Source organism: Rhinopithecus bieti, unplaced genomic scaffold, assembly GCF_001698545.2.
Source record: "Rhinopithecus bieti isolate Rb0 unplaced genomic scaffold, ASM169854v2 scaffold_5191, whole genome shotgun sequence".
NCBI lineage: Eukaryota > Metazoa > Chordata > Mammalia > Primates > Cercopithecidae > Rhinopithecus > Rhinopithecus bieti.
The window spans coordinates 1,040,483-1,061,745 of record NW_016804727.1 but is presented as its reverse complement, the minus strand read 5'-3'; the positions used below and the strand labels follow the sequence as shown (position 1 = coordinate 1,061,745).

The following is a 21,263-nucleotide window of genomic DNA, read 5'->3' as shown; positions in this document are numbered from 1 at the left end:
AAAAAAAAAAAAAAAAAAAACCACACACACACACACAAAACAAACAAAACAAACAAACAAACAAAAAATCACACACACATTCTGCTAAAACTTGGAATTTAATGAACTTTTACTCACTACAGTTATACTCATTTTACATTAAAGTAAAAAAGAAAATAGCCAGGAGAATAATTCATCTCCAGAAAGCAGTTTAAAATTATTGTTTTATTATTTTATTTGCTACCAATATTTTATTGTAAGAAATACAAAAGGTATGACAAATATACAAACTATTTTCTCTTTTTGCTTCATTCAATTTAGCTTTCACATAAGTGAACACACTGGACAGTGATATTTCAACACCAATTTTGAAAAAAACAATGAATTTCATCATCTGACAATAAATACCTAAATTTGCATTCTAGCACCCAGTAAGACATCCAGTTTCCAAAGGATTATTGGTATGCAACCCTCTGAATTTTCTGACATGTTACCTTTGCCACTGCAACAGAAACACCACTGCAGTTCTCCCTTTCCCAGTAAGTCAGAATAAGGGGCAGGCAAGAATGGCTATCTGACTTCAGAAACCCTGGGTCACAAAGCATCCCTTGCTTGAGCTACTTTTAAAACAGATTTTAATGATAGGGTACTTCATGAAAGTTTTGGTGGTCCTTGAATGACATATTTTACATTACATATTTACCTACTTTTCTATCCTCCTCTTCAGATGGGAAGGGTCTAGATAAACTGGCCTGTATTTTCATCTGCCTCTTGGGAAGGGAGCAAGAGCATTTAGCTCAGAGCATTCTGAAGACAGTAGCCTTAGAGATAAACTTTCTTTTTTTCTTCTTCTTTTGCTTCAAGAGGGCTTTCTGTGTGGAATGGAGGGATGGTTGCTAGAGTGAGACAGCCCTTCCCCTCTTGCTATGTATATACCATACCTGAGGCCATTTTTCTTAGAGGGCAAAAATGTTAGAATAGGTAGGAAAGTTCTTGCTTTCAGAGAGCTGTGCTGCACCCACAGGGTGGACCTGACAGGCCAGTGTGGTAACTCTCAATCTTGTATACAGAGAACAGAGAAGAAGCAACATCTGATACCAAGTCACCTGCCAACATTCTTGTAAGACTGTGTTCCAGGCAGTCAATTTCCACACTGCTTCTTGGGTCTGCAGAACTCAAAGCACCAAAACAGAGCATTCTGTAGCAATATAAGCAAACGGAATGAGAATAATTATGCACCTTTAAGGAACATGCACCCTTATAAGTCTGTACCCTGATATGAAAATAGCAGAGTGAGTTTCAAGTATGAAGAAATACAGTAAAAGTGTGGCCTGTAGATGGAGAGAAAACAGCAGCCTGGAATGTGGTTTATATTCTTGATTAGTTTTTCTCTTGGTACCACAGCCAAAACTGAATGCTCTGTACAATGTCTTGGTTTAAAAATCAAGATGCATAAAGATGCTAGAGGCATTTCTAATGGATGCCATGAGCACAGTCTGTGCCCAGCATTAGGAACCATCTCTAGATGTATCTGGCTAGGTCAAGTTGGGAGTGGTGGCCAGGCCTAGAAAGGCACACCTGTGGTCCGTAATGTGGAGGAGGATGGAGAGCACCGTGTGGACAGGCCAGGATGGTAGCAGGGAACACTTTAGTGGTAGAGAGGAAGAGATGCAGGGGACAGAGATGTAGAGGTGTGGGGATGTTGGTCACCTTGGGCTGGTTCACACAGCCTAGATTAGTATCTGATATACACAATTTTTACATTTCTAGAACCGTGATTTCAAACACAGAAACTAACAAGTCAAATTTCCAAATTAGATTTTTTTTTTTTTTTTACTTTCGAAACATTTTCTATTATAAGTCAGAAGGAAAAAAGCTTACTGTGTGTGACAGTCTTCCTGAAACCTAAGAGAAAGTTTTAACCAGGCCCTATGGCAATGCAGAAACACTAATACATTTTTATAGTGAAAACCTACTTTAACACATCTCAAAATGATAATCCTATAAAACTCTCTAGTTCTAATTTGCACTCTACGGGAACCAATATTGTTCTTTTCTTAACACATACTGCTCTTCGATACCAAACACTTGCCCTTTAACCTTCAGATAAAAACCTCAAATACCAAAAAATGCAACAAGCTTTTGAGGTGTTGGGAATAGTTGGTTGTTAAAATCCCTTTTATTTTATAATAAATGACACAGGCAATCCTTGCTTTTTATTACCATGCTGGATTGCTTCTATACACAGCCAAGTTGCCTGATGCATGGAAACTTGGACTTGTCCATCTGACACGTTCTGGAAGCCTCAAGGCACAAGCTAACAGTTCTGCTTCTACAGAAAAACTCTCACACTGCTCTCCTCTCAACAGTACTGCCTGTTCCCACTACTGCACATGACACCTATGAGGTCACTACATCACATGAGGGAAGCTTCTTCATGAGGGCAGACAAGAGGAGGCACCACCAGGCACTGGTCTCTGCCTGGAATATATTCCGAGGGCCACCTGGCACAGTTCCTAAATTAAGACGTATCTAAAATGCTTTTCTACTTTTAGTTTTTATTTTTGCTGTATTTTCACACTCTACTATATGCATATTTAATAAAAACTACAAAGTCTTTTACTTTAATTCCTTTACATAATGATAAAACACCTAGATACCCAAAATACTACATCTATATATTCAAATCTACTAGTCATGTTAAAAATGCATGCAGCTTATTTGGGGGCTTAGTCTAATTTTTATTTTCTTAGGTTCATCAATACCATGATAATGAACGTTAGATGCAAAGTCCTAACACTTTCTGCCTTCAGTTGTACTTTCACAGGACTAGTGTGATTCAGAAATAAATAATATACATGAATAATAATAGAAATAATTTATGCAAATGTAGAACAACTTGAAAAAAATTCCCCGCCTGTCAGGTGCTGTTCCTGGGGATAGCTGATGCTATAAATTCCATGTACTAGCTAATATATTTACTACAGGTAATAGGAAAACAAATGAATAAAAAGTGAGGAACTATGATATACATGTGTATATTTTTGCAAACACAGGATCAGAATGAAAAGATATATAATGCACTGGGAGGTTCAAGAAATGTATTACCGCTGGAATCTGTTTTATCATTCAGACTTTAAGGTCAAACTGAGAGTTGTTGGTGATCACAGGAATATTGCTAGCTGATACATATTATTGCATTTCATAAAACTTAAGATTAGAAACTTTCAAGTAAGAGTACAACGGGTATCTTCAGAACTTTAACCTAAGCACATCAACGGAATTTCGCTAGGAACCACAGAGAGTTAGAAATTAAATAATTGTGTGGCTCTTTGTTTGCTGATTAGTGCTACAGTCATAGTTCTTGGCAGTCAATATGTACAGTTATATGCCCCTTTGAGAAAACCTACATTTGACAATCCAAACTACTAAAATTGAGAAAGGGTTATTTGTGTGACCAAACAACTCACACAGAAGATTCCTCTCAACATGAAAATCCCCTGCTATATGAGATAATTTGTTTACATACCTTTAATTACCTAACAAAGAAAAAGAGAGAAAAGAAAGGGGAAACTAAAGAATTCGGAGCTTTTGCCAACTGAAGACAAAGCAGAAAATAAACAACTTTTCAAAACAAAACTTTTCCAGGCATATCTTTCACCATCACATATGTAGAATGATGGAAAATAAAAAAATAAAAAAATATTTCCTGCAATTATACATCTTTTCTTAAAAAAAAAAACAAAAAACAAAAACTGAGCTTAGCGCCTAAGAGATGCGGGGTAGACAGCTTCACACAGAGCAGCCCGCATCTCTTTTTACCCGAACTTTCGGAGAATTGTGTTGTACTTATTTATGCACAGAAGACACCCGTTTGCTTCTAGGGACATTTTTCTTCCTAAGAGTTGCAGAACAGATGCCTCTGAGACAGCAGCAGGGCACTCTGACCTCGGAAAGCAGCCCGCGGGGCCGCACATAATTTCAGGCACCGGCAGGTGAGCGGGAGGCGGGGTCCCAGCCCGGCCACGCCCACTGCCACTCTCCTGCCAAAGGGGCGGGGCAACGAGGCAGCGCGCCCGGAAGGCTTTCAAGTGGGAGTCAAGTTTTGAACGCGAGCAAGTAGGGTTCAGACTGGCCACTGTGATAACAAACCCGGGGGTGGAATTCGGCCTTTCGCATAGGGGCTTTAACTGGACTCTAGTTCCTGGGAGTAGAGGGGCGAATGAGGCGGGGGATTTCTCAGTCAGTTTCTGACTGCCCCTTGTGTATGTGGCATTTTGGTTCAGTATGAATTACTGAGACTCATCTGCTTGCCACTCTGGAGCAAAGTTGGGCAGGCACCGTCGAGTGTCTGCCACTCATAAGGAATAAGCTGTTTTCTGTGGTGCTGTGTTAAGGAAACTCTGAAAAATACTGCAATATCTTTCCCTACTAAATTTCAAGTGACACTGTTGTGAGGAAGGTGACTTCTAAAATTAACTTAATCATCTGGGGGATAAGAAGTCTTTAAGTAGACTTGTGAATTTAAAAAATATAGATAAAGTTGCCAAAAAACTTCAAAAGTGAAGAAAGTATGTAGACACACTCCTAAGTTGTTATGCTCATATACTTAGACCTATTTTTTTTTTTTAATTAGAGCTTCTTACGAATTTACATTTGTGATTCCACAAATGTTAAAATTACCTGGTCTTTTGGTATTTAAGGGCTCTGTTTCAATATAGCAATTCTTCAGACAAAAGTTTTCTCTACCGAATTACTGATGCTATTCATTTTGCTCACCTGATCTTTAAATTAGCATTTTAAAATTTAATCAATGTTGAAAGGCCACCATGCTAGGGAATATGAAAGCAGCAGAGAGAGTATGAGTGTTTTAACTGGAGCCACTAAAGGAGTTTTATACTTCTGACGAAGCTACCTTGTTCACAGATGAGGGCTGCCTTTTTAGTAAGTAAGCCTGTTTTAATCTAGAAAAGTAAGGTAATTGGGTACCTAAAAAATTTTTTTCCTGACTAAATGATTGACTAGGCTTTCTTTACTTAAATGATCAAAATGGATATATTATCCATCCTTTAGCACAATTTATTTGCAGACAATTGTTCAGAACCTAGGTAACAAGTAAAATACTGAAGTTACAGAACATTATAAAGACTATTAATCATCCCAAAAAAGAAGTGCTAGGAAAGAGTTAAATATGCACAGAAAAATAAAGTTTGAATGAAATCTCTTTTAGAAGTACCTTAGTCTTCATCCGATTTGTTTTTCTCTAAAAGTGCCACCTTGTGGAATATACTGGAATAAAACAAGAAAGCTCATGTCTTAGGACAGTGTGAATGTTTAGAAAGACTTTTGCAAGAAAAGCCACCTTCCTTTCCTACCATATTAACTTCAAATTGCTGTAATAGTATTTCAGCAGATGCTTGAAAAGAGCCTATATTTATTTTCAGGTGGCTCTTGTTTTCTTCCTAAGGACAGACAAGGTAACAATATGTTGAAGGAAGTCCACTTCTACTCATTTATCTAAATGTTGTTAACTTCCTGGGAATACTAAGAAATAGAAAATATTTTGAAAAGCTGTTTGGTACTTCATTAAGAAAATAAACAAAAATTCCCAGAAAGACTAGTTGAGAAAAAACATGTAAAAATTGGAGCCCTTCTGTTTCTACATTTCTGTTACTTACAAAGATCAGAAGATAGAGAGGCCAAAGGATTATTTTTGGTTTATTTTCTGAAAAAGTATAAGATAGAAATGCTTGAGATATAGGTATGTATTAAAATTGGGTTGTGAATTGCATTGATATAGAAAGGGAGTCAATAAGAAATGAAAATGTTAGTTTCTCATGCTTTTGAGGAAAACAGCATTTTTAATTACTCTGAGGACTTACATTTCTTGCCAGGCTTTGGTAGCCTCAATAAGTTTTTCCACTGTGGAGAAGGAACATGTAAATATCTTCCTAATTATGTGCCCAAATGTACTTAATGGACATGATAAATGGTTTTGGGTAAGGTTCACAATTTTTCAAAAGTATTGGTGGCATAGGAAACACATGCCTTTTAAAATTTATTTTATTTTTTCAATGAACATTCTTAGGCATGTGTAAGAAGTATTGCTTCATGTGGCTGCCTCTTCCCTTGAAATGAGAAAAAACGTACAGATAATTTAGTTTGCTTGGAACAGCTTCTCCATAACATTTGTTTTTGACCATTGATCCTACAGTTGCCAGATGACCTCAGTATAAATTCTTACAATATATTTGTTCATAAAGAATATATCCTTCAAAATATATATAGCTTTGAAACTACCTTTTAAATACCTTCATTTTCTCCAGAATTTCCTTTATCTATTGCCCACTGTTTTATGAATAATTTTTAAAGCCCTAGAAATCATATAACATCTTTATCTGTCACAATGTGAAACATGCATTCTTTTGAATTATATAAATATCCAAGAGTTTACAATAATATTCCAATATTTTCTTTCCAAGGTAAATATTCTGTAGTTTCTATACTAACATAATTAAGTAATTATGGTGGCATATTAACTTTTAATATTATTTTTTCCTAGACCCAACTATGCAATTAAAGCCTGCTTTTGGAAAATGTAAGACACTCTCATGTGCTTATCATAAGAATAGTGAAATTGTCACTTAAAAGAAAAGCAGTATTTTAGACAGAAGAATTTTAATATGTTTATAATATTAGGAAGCTTACATAATTTAATTTCCACAATGGAACAATAATTGCCATTACTGACTTTAATAGGCACTACTTTTAAAAGAGCAGCTACAGTTTCTTAAACACTCACTTTAAATACATAATTTAAAGTTCAAAATGTTTGGTACTATTTAAGAGTTTTCTCATCAAGATGGATAATAGTACCACATTCTGGAGAGTCAAACTATAAATTTCTCTGTAGAAAAGAAACATGCTTTATTTAAGATAGGAACATCTTGTGCATTCTAAAGCTTTCATTTTTATTTAACACAATGCTGAGATTCTATTCTTAGGTGAATAATTTTTAGCTATTTTTAGTAAGTCACCTGGGGCTAAATGAAAAGTCTGCCATTCACAGTGTGTGCTTCCTGAGAGAAAATCGTGAGAATACAGGGGGCTGAAATGGCCCCGAGCTTTCTTCCAAAATAGGTTCTTTGCAACTTGAGTTCCCATCCACTTCAAAGGAGGGAGAAAGTGGGAGGCTCCAACCTATAGGGCTCTTACAAGCGCTTGGAAATTGTGTTTTAAGATTAGGTCCTTTTATTACCCTTTGCCATGGGATTTCTTATAAAAGCTAAATGGACAAGTTTCTCTTTTTCTCTTTTTATATGTAGGTTGTTTTGCCTCCACCCTGTGCAACAGTTCCCAAAATGCCTGGGCCGCCAGAACCAAACATCAAACAGAAACTAGCAGGAACATTCTTGTACTGGTCCTACTCTGAAATTCAAACATGATTTCAAATCTGTCACAATATTTTTACTTGCTATGAGTTGCTTCAGTGTAACCTTGGGGCAAAACGCCCTTTTCAGTTCACCACTGCCTGCCTGTTGGCAAAGATGTTTGAAACCATATGTTACAGAAGAATAAGCTGTTGTCACTAAGTTCTTACTCTACTATCTGCTTCAAAATGCCCTAATGGCAAGACTGCTTGTGTTGGATCTGTATTTCAGAAATGGCGAATCTGGACATAAAATACATAAATCAAGAGAGTATTCACTCAAATGCAACAACTACACCGATGGAAGAACTGGGGACAGATTTTTACAAAGTTTAGAGAGGCTGAGATGTCCTTTCATTCTGTGTCATCAGAAAATAATTTGCCAACGATTGAATGCCAGAATGTTTGTGCTTTAATTTTTCTTTACAAGCACTGCCTAGAAATGAGTCAAAAGCACATGCTAGAAATAAAAGTTGAGCTCTCTACTCATTTAAAATTCTAAAGAATGCTGAAAATTCCAGTTCAGAAATGCTGCATTTTCTTGAGTGAACTTATGAAAACAGTTTTACAACAGTAAAACTAAAGCTATGTTCACTCTAGCCATGAATACTAACCAAAAGCTCATGATGAATCAGTGCATGAGTTTTTAAACTCAATTTCTAGCCTCAGCAAAAATGTCTTTGTATTTTGACCCTCGATCAAAGGAAAGGCAGAACTCACTTTTCTATGTGAGACTTTGAGTAGACCTGACCTTGAATGCTATGGATTCATTATATCTCAAGCATTTATAGTACTGACAACACATAATCAATGTTGTCACAAGGAAAGTAGAAAACATTCATATGGCCCATCTTCTTTATTATCTTGCTCTAGAAAACAACGTTCCTGTTCCTCAAGCTACTGAATTAGAACAATGTTTAGTACAGCAATTAAAAAAGAATAGTTCCCAACCCCAAAAGCTCTTCAGGAGAAACATCTCCTAGTTTTTTCTCTTGTTCAAGATAGTCTTATATCATATTAAGCTGCAAAGAATTCAGTACAACTTGATAATGCATAAACATCATCTGAATTATTTTCTGAGTGCAGCAACCTCCATTCTTTGAAAATCCTAACTCTAAACATGATCTAACTGTTGCATGCACTCTGAGTCAGAAAGCACAGGTGGCTAAACTTTCCAAAAGATACTTTCTGTGTCCTCTGGTTACTACAGCCAACTGAGCACTAAACCACTTATAAGGCAGAGATGGTATGAAATATAAAGGACTGTAGAGAAAATAGTAAGAGAAAAAGGAAAAGCTGTTTACAATGCCCAGGCCAGGCTGGCTCTGTAGAGAGCAGGAGTGAGCACAAGGCACTAGAAACAAGCACAGCCTGGGGGATGGAGAAAAGATCCTTTGATAGAGTAAATGTATAGCCCTAAAACATAGCTAAAGACATACCCTCAGATAAAGACACGGACAATATCTTCTATAAAAATGTAAAACACAAAGTAATAGTTTATAGCAATCTGTGTGCTGGTGATAAAACAAAACAAGATCCTACTCATTATTTAGGTAACAAAAGTGAACACCAGGTAGAAGGACTGCATTACAGTGAGAACATATGGGACCCTGTTAGGTTTGCAGAATTGAGGCCATAAACCATAATCTGAGACTGCAAATTTATGAAAGGTTCATTGAAAGCAAGCAAACAGGTGGTGCATGGGAACAGCTTAAGCAATCTGTTATTAGTTATACAATGGTAGCAATATATTTCAGAAGTGCTGGGAGATAGACAAGATGGATACTTTGCCAACAAGGCAGTGTGTGGCAGAAAGTACAGTGTAATAGATGAGGAAAATTTCAAGGCCACTCCTGTCTCTAGTTAGAGAGAGAACTACTCTCCAAACCAAAACAGGAAAGAGTTTCTGACAAATTCCTAAAAACAAAAACGAAATAACAACAAACAACAACAACAACAACAACAACAACAACAACAACAAAGGGAATAAAGGAATTTCAAACCAGGAAATAAAGGCTTCCTATTTTTTTTTTTAAAATCTATCTGAGATACACTCCCTAAATCTATGGCAAATAATAAAAAGCTTACAGGGTATTTTCCAAAAGAAATGATAAAGCATGATATCATACAGGTTAAAATAGACTTACAACAAGTAAATTCAGCGTTTTGAAGACTAAATAGAATGCATGCACATCTCTTAAAATATACTAGAATTTTTTTCTCCTTTTTGCTGTGTGTATAAAACTTCATCTTTTACTGCTAGCAAATTTACTGCTTTTGGCCAGAAAAGAAATGCTGAGGACATGGGGTTAACTTTCTAGGGTTAACTTTCTAATTTGAGAAGACCATTTTGGTGAATCACCTTCAGTGAACAAATGCCTGTTATTTATCAATCACCTTGAGTCTTTAAAATTGAATCGTTCTTGCCGTTTACAAAAAGTAACACTTTAAGAGATCACAGAATCTCTCTCTCTCTCTCTCTCTCTCACACACACACACACACACACACACACACACACACACGCTCAAAAGTACCAAATCAGGCCCGGCAGCTGCAGAGAGATTACATCATAACTCAGCTGTGCCTGGATTACCCACTCCACACTGGCAGCATTCAAGGTTAGAAAAATGAAATGGCAGCACAATTGGTCAGCAGCTTCTCTTCTTCTGGAATTTTTCCAGGTTCTTGAAACAAACAGACAAACAAACAAACAAACGAACATAAAGCTGCAATCACTCTTGCATTGATTTCAAAACAGTAAACTAGGCGGTTTCCTTGGAGAAGCAGAGCCTGTCCAGAAGACGGCAGCTGGAAGGCCTCCAGACAGGCAATCCTCCACAGCTCTGCAGGGCTTGCTAAGGGGGACCCTTGAGCCACCAAGGGTGTTCTCCGCAGGATCAGCGTAAGGCAGCTGCTGAGGCCTCAGGCTGTATTCAGCTCCGAGGTGTTCTGGCTGGGCGGCAGGTGGGAATCCAGGTTTTCTTTGCACCTCTCCAGGTCCTGGAAGTATGGGTGAGACAGGGCACTGTAGGCTGATATTCTTTTGGCTGGGTTAAATGTCAAACACTTCTGTAATAAAGAAAAAAGTAATTGGTTGATATACAACACATCAATGTAAATAATGTACTTACAGAGTTATCCCTTTATTCACTGTCATGTTAAGCACATCTAGAATGGGAATGAGTATTTATTTAAAGGGACACTAAATAATATGGAGACAGTACTCACATATATCCCTAATGTATAAAATGCCCCTCAGGAGAAGACCCTTTTGGGTGACTATGGACTGTTTCCTGCCCAGATTTCTCTCTAAGCCATTAAAGTATGCATATAACTTTATTTAGTAATTCTTCCAGTGCTAGCAAACTTAGTGCTACAGTTGGAGTCTTCACCACAACTTCTTACCCTGCCCCAAGGCTACACCACTCAGAGGCAGGGATATCTTCCTTCTAATTAATAACAAGGTGCCACATGGCTAGCAGTAGCTCTCTCAGGGGACCATTAGATTCAGTTTGAGTCACTAAACTCTATTCCAGGCTGACAGCTCAAGTGTAGGGCTACCAAGGTGAATGAGCTGATGCTTGTACTTAAGAAGCTCCTGGTCCTAGTCAAGTGGTTTGGGCAGTTTGGCTGGGCTACTGAGGTAGAATGTGAAAGGAGGGAAAGGGAAATATTTGCAGTAGCAGCAGTCTCTACTCCCAAACTGTCCATACCTAAATTAGTTAGAATGTGTCCCTAATTTCAGTCTCATTTCCACCCCGACTTCAGGTAATCTTGTTACTCAAATCCTCCTCCTCTCCTTCCACCAACGCCTCCTGCTGGGTGCCTAGCAGGTGGCAAGCACTAAATAGTGATGAGTAAGACCTCCTCTTTGCCCCAGGAGTTCACAAGTAGCAGGAAAGCCACATTGGCTTCTCCATCCTAAAGTGAACTGAGTATATGAAATGTCTGTGCATTCCAGTCTTCTATGTAATTTACAGACTTTACATTATCATGGTTAATGGAAGACCTCTTCCACTTAAGAGGTCTGCATAACCATGATATTAATAGGACTCCTGCTCACAGTCCTAGTCAGGTTCCAACTGGATTAGGGACCTCTCTAATATTCCATCGAAAGCTTAAAAACAAATACAAACAGAAAGTTCTATGTGTAATTTCAGGCAAATTCTTGGGTCCTCTGAAATCTGATCTATCCTGAGCTCCCCTTCAGTCAGTCCATGGTTGCTAGCCTCCCTATAGGATCTTCTGAACATCAAGAGCTAAAGGGCAAGTGGAAGAAAGAGCTTGTTTGTAGAAAGGTTCCAACTGTCTCTAACAGCAATAAATATCTCTAGAAAAGCTTTGCAAGGGCTGAATTCCCAAAGGACTGGAGAGCAGGGGCAAAATTCCTGATCCTGAGTTCTCTTTTCCTAGAGTCCAAGAAGGAGAAAAATTAGGTAATGGCATTAGGAAAGGAAGCAGCTAATTTAATCTCCAGGACATAGGAAAGAAGAGAAAAGAGCTGTGTGAATATGTTCATGATACAGAGACGTGTCTCTAGAGGATTATGTGAGAGGAAGCCCTTTCCTCACAGCTACATTGATGGCTTAAAGCTGGGAAGAGGGTGGAGAGAAGGAGAACGACTTAGCCAAATGTGGGGGTGCAGGAGAATCTCAAGTTGGAAGTCTTAATACACTTTGTCTTATAGAAATACAGTTAAAAACAGGTGTTTAAGTTCTATTATTGCTCTACTTCAGGAACAAGGTTGCTGGGTTGAGAATTAATTTAAAAACCTTGTGTTAATAATATTGTTTCTGCAAGAAAATTTAATTTAATTGCCAAACAGTTTACTTATAAAATGAGCTTCTGGAATCACAAAGTTGTGTCAAGAGTTAGATACTATGGTAGACTGGATAACTTTTAGTACATTCCCTCTTTTCTCTCCCCTCTCACCATAGGGGGAGCATTCTTTCAAGTTGGCCTTAGGCATGGAACTTGCTTTGGCCAATGGAACATGGGCAAAGTGGCAGGTACTTCTTCCAAGTATGGACCTTCAGGGGCGTTGTATATTTCTCCTTGCCCTTTTGGAGCATCCACCTTCTATTATGAGAAAAACATGCCCCAGGGAGCTGCTGCCTCTCTGGCATGGGCCCCAGAATGAGACACATGGAGAAGACCTGTGCTTCACCCATGGGCAGAAGCAGATATCAAAGGCTGTTAATTCAGGAGGTAAAGGATACACTCATTACTCATTGGGTTTCAGACATCAAGAACAGCCCAACAGGTACACTTTTCTACCTATTGTTCTGGCCTCCAGGTATAGAAAATTAAGTATATGGTCAAGTATTATGAGTCTCAAACAGAGCACAGAAGTCCTTATTTTCAGTGAGGTATTTTATATGTGCCTAGCACACTAAATACTTATTAAATAAATCAGCAACTAGAAGAAGTATTGCTATATAGTTCTTTTGGAAAAACATCTCCCTAAAGTTGTGGATATTTAACAAAAGGCACATTAAAATGACAAATTACTTAAAGTAGCATGAAACTGTAAGCAAGGAAACATAATATTTACTTCTAAAGAAACATATGTCAAAGTGAATTGAGAGGCTTCTAAAGCTGCATCGAAATAAACATTCAAAGATGGCAGATTTAAAAAAATGTGGATCAGAAAGACATTCCAGAATCAAAAGCCACCAGCTGCTACAAGTGTGAAAATGAAACCTCTGGAGGGACTGTCGCCTCCTGCCCCACGTGGCTGTGGCATGTGATGCCTATAGCAGCTACTGAACTGATATTTGTGACCACCACCCAGTCTGGGTAGGGCAGGTGTCTCACTGGCACAGTGCAGACCAGCTTGACATCACAAAAACTTACCAGAAGTAGATCTTTGCCTAGTTCATCGATATCTGTTACAAACTTCTCAATTGGTTGGGCAGATTTTGAATGAAAAGCCTGCCTGGGAAGGGCAACATCTCTAGGCCAGTCTTCTTCTCCTGGGAGTCCAATTACGCTACAAAAGAACCACACATAGACATGAACATTAGCTGCTATGCAGAAGCTGTTTTCTCATCAATTTCCAGAGAAAGGCAAAATCTAAGGGGGAGGCATGGGGGAGACAGTCCCAGGAGACCTTCACTTTATGACTGGCAGGGTCTCTGTTTATCTCTGTCCTACCGCAATATGGTGTCATGGGGTAGAGGGTAATCTCACAGAAGAATTGTAAAATTCACTGGGAGGAGATAAGAGATTGCTCTGGTAGCAGACACTAAATGTAAGGGGTGATGTAGAAATAGAAGATATATTGCCAGGCAGTAAGCCCTGACTTAGTGACAAAGCAGGACTTATTGTATTCAGAGGAGACCCATACTAGTATATACATTCCTTAATGTCCAAGAATGCTTTCTGTGTTTTGATCGAACGCCCCAGTATTGACATGATTTTATGATGCTCATCCAACATGGTTTATTAACATATCAATTTGGTTGCATTTTTGGTTAAAGAGTAATTCCCTAAATATTAAATATATACATTAGAATCAGAAGGAAAAATGAGGCTAAAACGTTTGTTAGTCCTGTATTATACAAACACGATTTTATAAAAGGAGGTCTGTGGTATTCCAAAGTGAGCAAACAGTAAATTAAAAGACTATTATTTATATTTCCCCTGAAAACCATTCTGGGATCAGAAATGTGGAAAGAACAGTAAGTGATAAAAAGCACAGGCTTTGGAAATAGGCAGGCTTGGGTTCAAATCCTGCACCTGCCACTTACTGGCAGGTAAGGACAAATTACTTAACATCTATGACCCTTAGTGTCTTTATGTATACAATGATAATAACTTACAGTTGTAATGAGGATCAGTTATAGTTTATTTAAATTTATAGTAATATATAAATTTATAATTTAAAGTACGTAGCACAGCACCTGATACACATCACACACAGTCAATATCAATCAATACATTGTCAATTATTATTATAGTTAGAAAATGTTGTTATTCATCTAAGATGCATAGGAAATACATCACTACCACACTTAAAATATGAAGTGCTTATATCCTATTTATGTATAACTTAATATTCTTTAAAAATATTAATGGGTCAATGGACTTACATAACTTATATATTGTATAGATATTATTTATAGTTTACATATAGGTCATAAGTAGGTTTGAACAAAGAAAATCAGAGGATGCAGGGAATTCTTTCTCACACAGACTGTATTAACTCTGAACTAAAAATAAAATCATAGTTTAGTGGATGGGTTATATTCAAATACTGGACCAAATAAATTTTTTTTTTTTTTTGAGATGGAGTCTCGCTCTGCTGCCCAGGCTGGAGTGCAGTGGCACAATCTCGGCTCACTGCAAGCTCCACTTCCCGTGTTCATGCCATTCTCCTGCCTCAGCCTCCTGAGTAGCCGGGACTACAGGTGCCCGCCACCACACCTGGCTAATTTTTTATATTTTTAGTAGAGACGGGGTTTCACCATGTTAGCCAGGATGGTCTCAATCTCCTGACCTCATGATCTGCCCACCTCAGCCTCCCAAAGTGCTGGGATTACAGGTGTGAGCAACTGTGCCTGGCCCGGCCCAAATAATTTTAACTACAGTTAGAAATTAGGGTCTTCTGCTTGGCCTATACTTGCTGGGACTGAAGCCCAGGAAGAGGTGTTCTTATGAATGTACTTCCAGATTTCAGGAAGATGTGGTACAGGTCCCAAGATCTGTAGCACTTTATTTCCCCTTCCCTCACCTACACAGAGCTCAGGCCATAGACTTCAGCTGGGAAGATACCCCTGTCATCACGGCTTCTCTGCCTGGGTGTCTGGGGAAAGACACTGTAATTCTGCCTCTATCTGGCATACTGAGAGAGCTACATTATTGAGGCAAAGGAAGATTAATGGACATATTTACTAGAACCAATAAACAGAAATAACAATGAACAATATATAGATTTGTTCAATAGTAAAGCCTACAATAGAAGTTAAAAAAAAAAACCAAAAATACCACTATTAATTATGAAAAGAAATGCATGTGTAAGTAAGTGTCTGGATATGACGGGACAGGGCAGAGGAGGGAATGAAGAATGTTTGTTAGAGATCTTTTAAAATCTCCTTTCATTCTTTTTTAGTTTTCAGGTCTATGTATATCAATATTTTTGTGTATATTCACCAGTCACCTAGAAATTGATTACATTAATAACTCCTAGAAATATTTAAAATGTTTTTATTTGTGGCTTTGAATATATCTACACTGAGTTAAATCTTGCAAGTATATGATCAACTGAATGCCAAAAGCCTTCAGAGAAACAGGACGTCTCTGTATGTATGCATGTACATGTACACATAACTTTATATAATTTTATATACAATTTTAAACAAACACATAACAATTTATATATATAAAACTTTAAGTCTATCACCTCCTCTGATTCCTGTAACAATCTCCTGAGACATATAAGTCAGGTGTTATTAGTCTCATCTTATAGATGGGGAAACTGAAAATGAGACATAAAATGAATTGCCAAAGTCACAGATAGCGCGCTCATTCACAGAGCCCAGAGTGAGTTCTGTTCTCTCTATTCCAGTATTTTATTTTCATTTAGCTATGACATTGTTTTTTAAAATGCTCTAAGATGTCACAGGCTAAAACTATTGTTTCACTTTTAATACTTGCTATTACTTGAAGGCTTAAATCTTCCTAAACACAGAAATGTTCTTCCCTTTAACAGTATGTGAACATGGGCCAGGTGGGGTGGCTGCAATCCCGCATTTTGGAAGGCGAGACAAGTGGACCACTTGAGCCCAGGAGTTCAAGACCAGCCTGGGCAACATGGTGAGACCCAGTCTCTATAAAAAATATAAACATTAGCTGGGCACGGTGTCCTGTGCCTGTAGTCCCAGCTACTTGGGAGGCTTAGACAGGAGGATTACTTGAGCTAGGGAGGCCAAGGCTTCAGTGAGCCAAGATCGTGTCACTGCACTCCAGCTGGGACAACAGAGCAAGATCTTGTCTCCAAAGGAAAAAAAAAAAGAGGATGTGAATATGGCTTTCCTTAAAAAAAATTCAGTTTCATGTTCAATATAAACTTTTATGGCCCATATACATGTGTTGTGAAATTCTGATAGGACCATTAAAAAATGCTTGCATTTAATTCCGCTATTTGGACAGCTGAATATAAGTCTTAAAAGTTGACATTTATACTGGCAAGCCTGACAGGGCACAAAATCTATAAATGGCAGTGATGGTGGAGACAGAAATATTTTTTCAAGTACTTCAGCAGCGACACTAGGGTGCAGCATTGTCCCTCTTCTCTGGCAAGGTAATCCATTCAGAGGAAACAGAACATAATTTTGATGAAACAATGCCAGAAACCACAGAGTAAAATCTAAAGGCACAAACCATAGAACTCTACAGCTTCTTTTCTGTTGGCAACCTACGACTGTCAGGACTTTGCCAAAAGTAGAACTGGCTTTTCCTTGAAGGCAGGTCAAACATGCTGGTCAAATGTTCCTTCTGGTCCATTTCACTAGCTTCATGTACTAAGGGGGTACTAACAATGTTAACAAGATTGCAGACATCAGTGCTGGAGATAGACACAACTGTCAGGTAGTATAAATAAGGGAAAGAAGGTGATGACCTTCAAGGCCTGGCAAGCTGACTTCAGTCAAGATTCTCTTTCCTTTTAACAGAAGGTCATTAGTATGTCTGAGATCCCCAGATTCCTCTTTAAGATCACATGAACACAAAATATATTCAACAGTCATGGGGAAAATAGATGGGAGTTCATCACTGACTGATTAAAGAACTTGCCATTCAGAAGCAGGGGTAACATGAAGGCTTTGTGTTGAATTTATCTACTGTATATGGAGTGGTCAGTAGTAGGAGCAGTAGCATCAGCTGCCCTGGACCCAGGAAGCCCACAGGCATAAAAAGCTAGCAAATGTTATTCAGCCCTTAAGCTACTATGTTCTGACTCAGCAGTGGCACTGGCACTAACAGAAGTCTAGCTGCTTCCAGTCACTAAAAGCACAACATCAGGTTCCAGTTTTATTAACTGTTTTAAGTAGTCATGCTTGAGTAGACAGTGCTGGTATGAAAATCTATTCTTTAGGGGTGCTTTTTTTTGCAGTCTTACAGACTTCGAATTTCATAAAAATCACTGGGATTCCTATAAAATGTCACAGACCAAAGATCAGGGCTATTTTTGGTCTAGAACTCCCACTTTTCTTCCTACTCCACTCCAATTCGGGCGGGCCTTGCAAACCCAAAAACCCAAAAAAGGATGCCACACTGTGTGCTTTGTGAGAAGAAGCGCCCCAGTTACATTCTAGAAACATGAATGCATACATGCCCTCACATGCATGAACATGCAGACACGAATGAAACTATGTAAATCATCAAGGAGCTATGTAACTGAAACCCAAGAATTTGAGCACAAGAAACGATCTTATAGAGAATTTTTTTTTTATTTTTTAATTTTATTTACGATCTTATAGAGAATTTAAGTCAGAGTTTCATTTCTCAGATGAAGTTAAGGAACCAAAAGGTTAAATAATTAATGATGAATTCTTTTTTTTTTCTTTTTTTTTGAGACAGAGTCTCGCTCTGTCGCCCAGGCTGGAGTGCAGTGGTGCGATCTCGGCTCACTGTAAGCTCTGCCTCCCAGGTTTACGTCATTCTCCTGCCTCAGCCTCCCGAGTAGCTGGGACTACAGGTGCCCGCCACCAATGATGAATTCTAATAACAACAGTAATAGATAACTTTTAAAGCGCTTACTATGTGCCAGGCACTGTGTAAGCCTTTCATGGGGTGTGTTACATGACTTTCTCAAAGTTGCAGAGTTATTTTGCCAAAGACTTAGGGTTCTCATTTTCTATTTTGGTGCTCTGAAGAAAAATGAGATGTGTAGCATACCATCCTTTGCCCAGGAAAACAAAATAAAACAACGCAGAACCAACCTGGGTGACCAAGGATACTCAATGGGGACAGGAAGCTCACTGGACAAGGATGGGTACTTCGCCACCAGGCACCCCATCTCTGATGGTGGGTGCATTTGAAATGACCACAAGCAGAGAATGTATTTGAACTAAAGAACTGGAGCTCAGCCACATGAAGAAACAGGAGCAGCAAAAAGATCCACACAAGCAACATACAAGCTTCCAGAGCAGAGCAGTTAGGGCTCTGCATAAAACGGCACTTCTACCATGTCTCCACTCACCACACAAATAGTAACACTGTCTGCAGCAGCTGCTTGAAGTAAGAAAGACAAGAGATAAACACTTGATATGCATGTCAGAGGAAAGTCACTGTAAATGTTTTAATGCTATAGACACTGATGTAAAATTACAGTTATTACTTACTCCAAGATTTTTCCTAGTTGATCGACATCTGAACTTCCACGAAAAAGAGGCCTAAAAGAATAAAGACACATTTTAAACAAGAAATGTTCTCAGATTACATTTCAATCATATTTGTCATTATCATTGTTTAACAGGAAGCAAAATATTCTTTATGGGTTGGGAAGAAATAAAAAAATGGAGACATTTTTCCTTTGGTAAGTGAAGGTTTTCCCTGCATTTCACTTATGGATGAGGATCTCTCATGAATACCTGGTGGTAGATGAATTCCATGTTTTACAATCACGGGCATTCTATTTGCAGTCATTGTAACAACAGTGCTACCATCAAATTCAGTTCCAGGTTTCAAAGATCTGCTTAACTTCGTGACAAGGTGGAACATACCACCATCCTAGTCTCGAACCATAAATAGGTAGGATTCTTTGAAATTTCTCAGAGCACTCTTTCCATACTACTCTGCTATCAGAGTACTTCCTCATGGGTCTCTCTCCTTTCATTTGTCCTCAATGCTGCAGTGAACCACCTCTGGATCTATATTTCTAATTATACCATTTTTCTTCCTTCCAATATTATGGCAGCTAACTATTACACGTTCTAAATCTTAACTCTGGGCTTTAGAAGCAATTGTCTGCTTCGAACACACAGCCTTCCTTGTCTACATTGAGCATTTAACTGGCAATTAAAAAAGGTCATTTTGTGACATTTCTGGCATTTCCCCAAGAAGATCAAGTAGCCCCTTGAGGGAGGAGACTTCTCTAGGTTTCCCTATAAATCCCTGCCATACAGCTTTACTCTGACAGATGCAGTTACTAAACATTTTATTTGATTTTGCATACACCTGTGGTACAAGTAAACGTTCCTTAATTCCTTCCTCAACAAATGCCATAAACAGGTAATTTTCAACACTAATGTATTAAAAATATTTGTAGTCTATTATCAGGTGTGATATTTCTTTTTATATTACATATCAAATTATAGAGCCTTAATCTTGAACTCTTAAATATTTTCTGTGCACAATAAATGAACTCACTATATATGGCCATATATGGAGAATCCTGCAGTCATAGCATTTCAGTGGTTAGAATACACCTTAATGTTTCTCAACCATACTTTCTATTCATGTTACTATTCCTGAAAATAATTATTTCCAAATGCAGTGGAAAAGAATTTACTTATGGCAAGGTGATGGGTTGAATTTTTTTCCCCCAAATTCATGTTGAAGCCCAATTCCCAAGATCTCCAAATTTAACTGTATTTGGATATAGAACCTTTAAACAAGTAAGTAAAATAAGACAGGGTGGGCTCTAATATGATCTGACTGTTTTCCTTGAGAAGAAGACATTTGGACACAAAGAGATATTGGGATGCACATGCACACAGAGAAATAAACATGTGAGAACCATGAGAAGGTAAGCCTAAAAGAGAGCCCTCGGAAGAAACCAAACCTGCTGACACCTTCATCTTGGACTTCCAGCCTCCAGAACTATGAGAAAATAAGCTTTTGTTGTTTAAGCAATCCAGTCTGTTGTGGCAGTCCTATAAAACTAATATAAGACACCCGCACATCACTAATGCAGCCAAATTCATAAAGAATCATGCAGTTGGGTTCTAAAAGACATCTTGACAGGTCTTAAAAGATGACAAGGTGAGACGTCCAAATTTTTTCTAAAACTTCCAAAAAAAGGCAAAAAATGGAATCTTAACAACTATAATTTATTGAGCATGAATGTTGTATCTGGCCTAGTGCCAAGTGCCCCAAACATAATCTCACTTAATTCTCACAAAAATTCCAGGAGAAATGTAGTAGTATTATCATCCCTATTTTCAGATGAGGAAACTGACTACTGGAGATGTTACATGAGTTAATTAAGGGCACAATATTCCCCTCTCCTTTTATTTCTTTTTAGTTAACATGTTGATTTTTCAAGAAATTTTTTGATTAGGGAAAGGGCCTATTTGGTGATGGACTGTCCTGGGAGTGAATCTCTATTTAGCTGTTTCTTCCTATATGATCTAAGGAAAGTCTCTTAATTTCTTTGACTTAGTTACTTCATTTGTAAAATGGAAATAATGACACTTACCTCATAGGATCAACTAAGTGAGATTATGAATATATCTCAGCTACTAGAATGCCCAGCTTATAGCAGAGTTACAATGAAGTGGTAACACACACACACACACACACACACAGAGAGAGAGAGAGAGAGAGAGAGAGAGAGAGAGAGAGAGACATCTCTCTTCTTCCTGGCCAATATTATACCCAGATAATCACGTAAAGTATTTCAAATGGTGAACTAGAAAGGAAGGAACCATTTGCCACTATGTGGTGAGGTCTAAGTCACATTTAAGTCTAACAGTCTTTCCTCTGGGGTCACTATATATTGCTTACATGTTACAGATCTTACAACTTTATCAAGAAAAGAATTTTCTAAAGGATGAATGCCACATTTTTCAATAAAGATTAATTAATTCTGAATTGGCAGTATCACTTCCTGTATGCAGTTTTGCAAAA

The 21,263-nt window shown here is 38.0% G+C and overlaps 1 protein-coding gene across 2 annotated transcripts in view; it reads right to left on the bottom strand.

The window, feature by feature from the left end:
- Positions 1-79: 79 nt before the first annotated feature.
- The window catches only part of CDK6 (cyclin dependent kinase 6), a 239,117-nt gene continuing 217,933 nt past the window's right edge, over positions 80-21,263 (bottom strand). Inside the window, exons 6-8 of one of the 2 annotated variants that reach the window (XM_017870304.1) lie at positions 18,755-18,805; positions 13,266-13,401; positions 80-10,478 (exon numbers count right to left, since the gene is read on the bottom strand). In XM_017870304.1, the coding sequence (XP_017725793.1) occupies positions 10,332-10,478; positions 13,266-13,401; positions 18,755-18,805 (334 nt within the window). In that variant the 3' untranslated portion in view covers positions 80-10,331. The remainder of the gene's footprint in view (positions 10,479-13,265; positions 13,402-18,754; positions 18,806-21,263) is intronic. The other variant, XM_017870303.1, reaches the window with a different exon arrangement.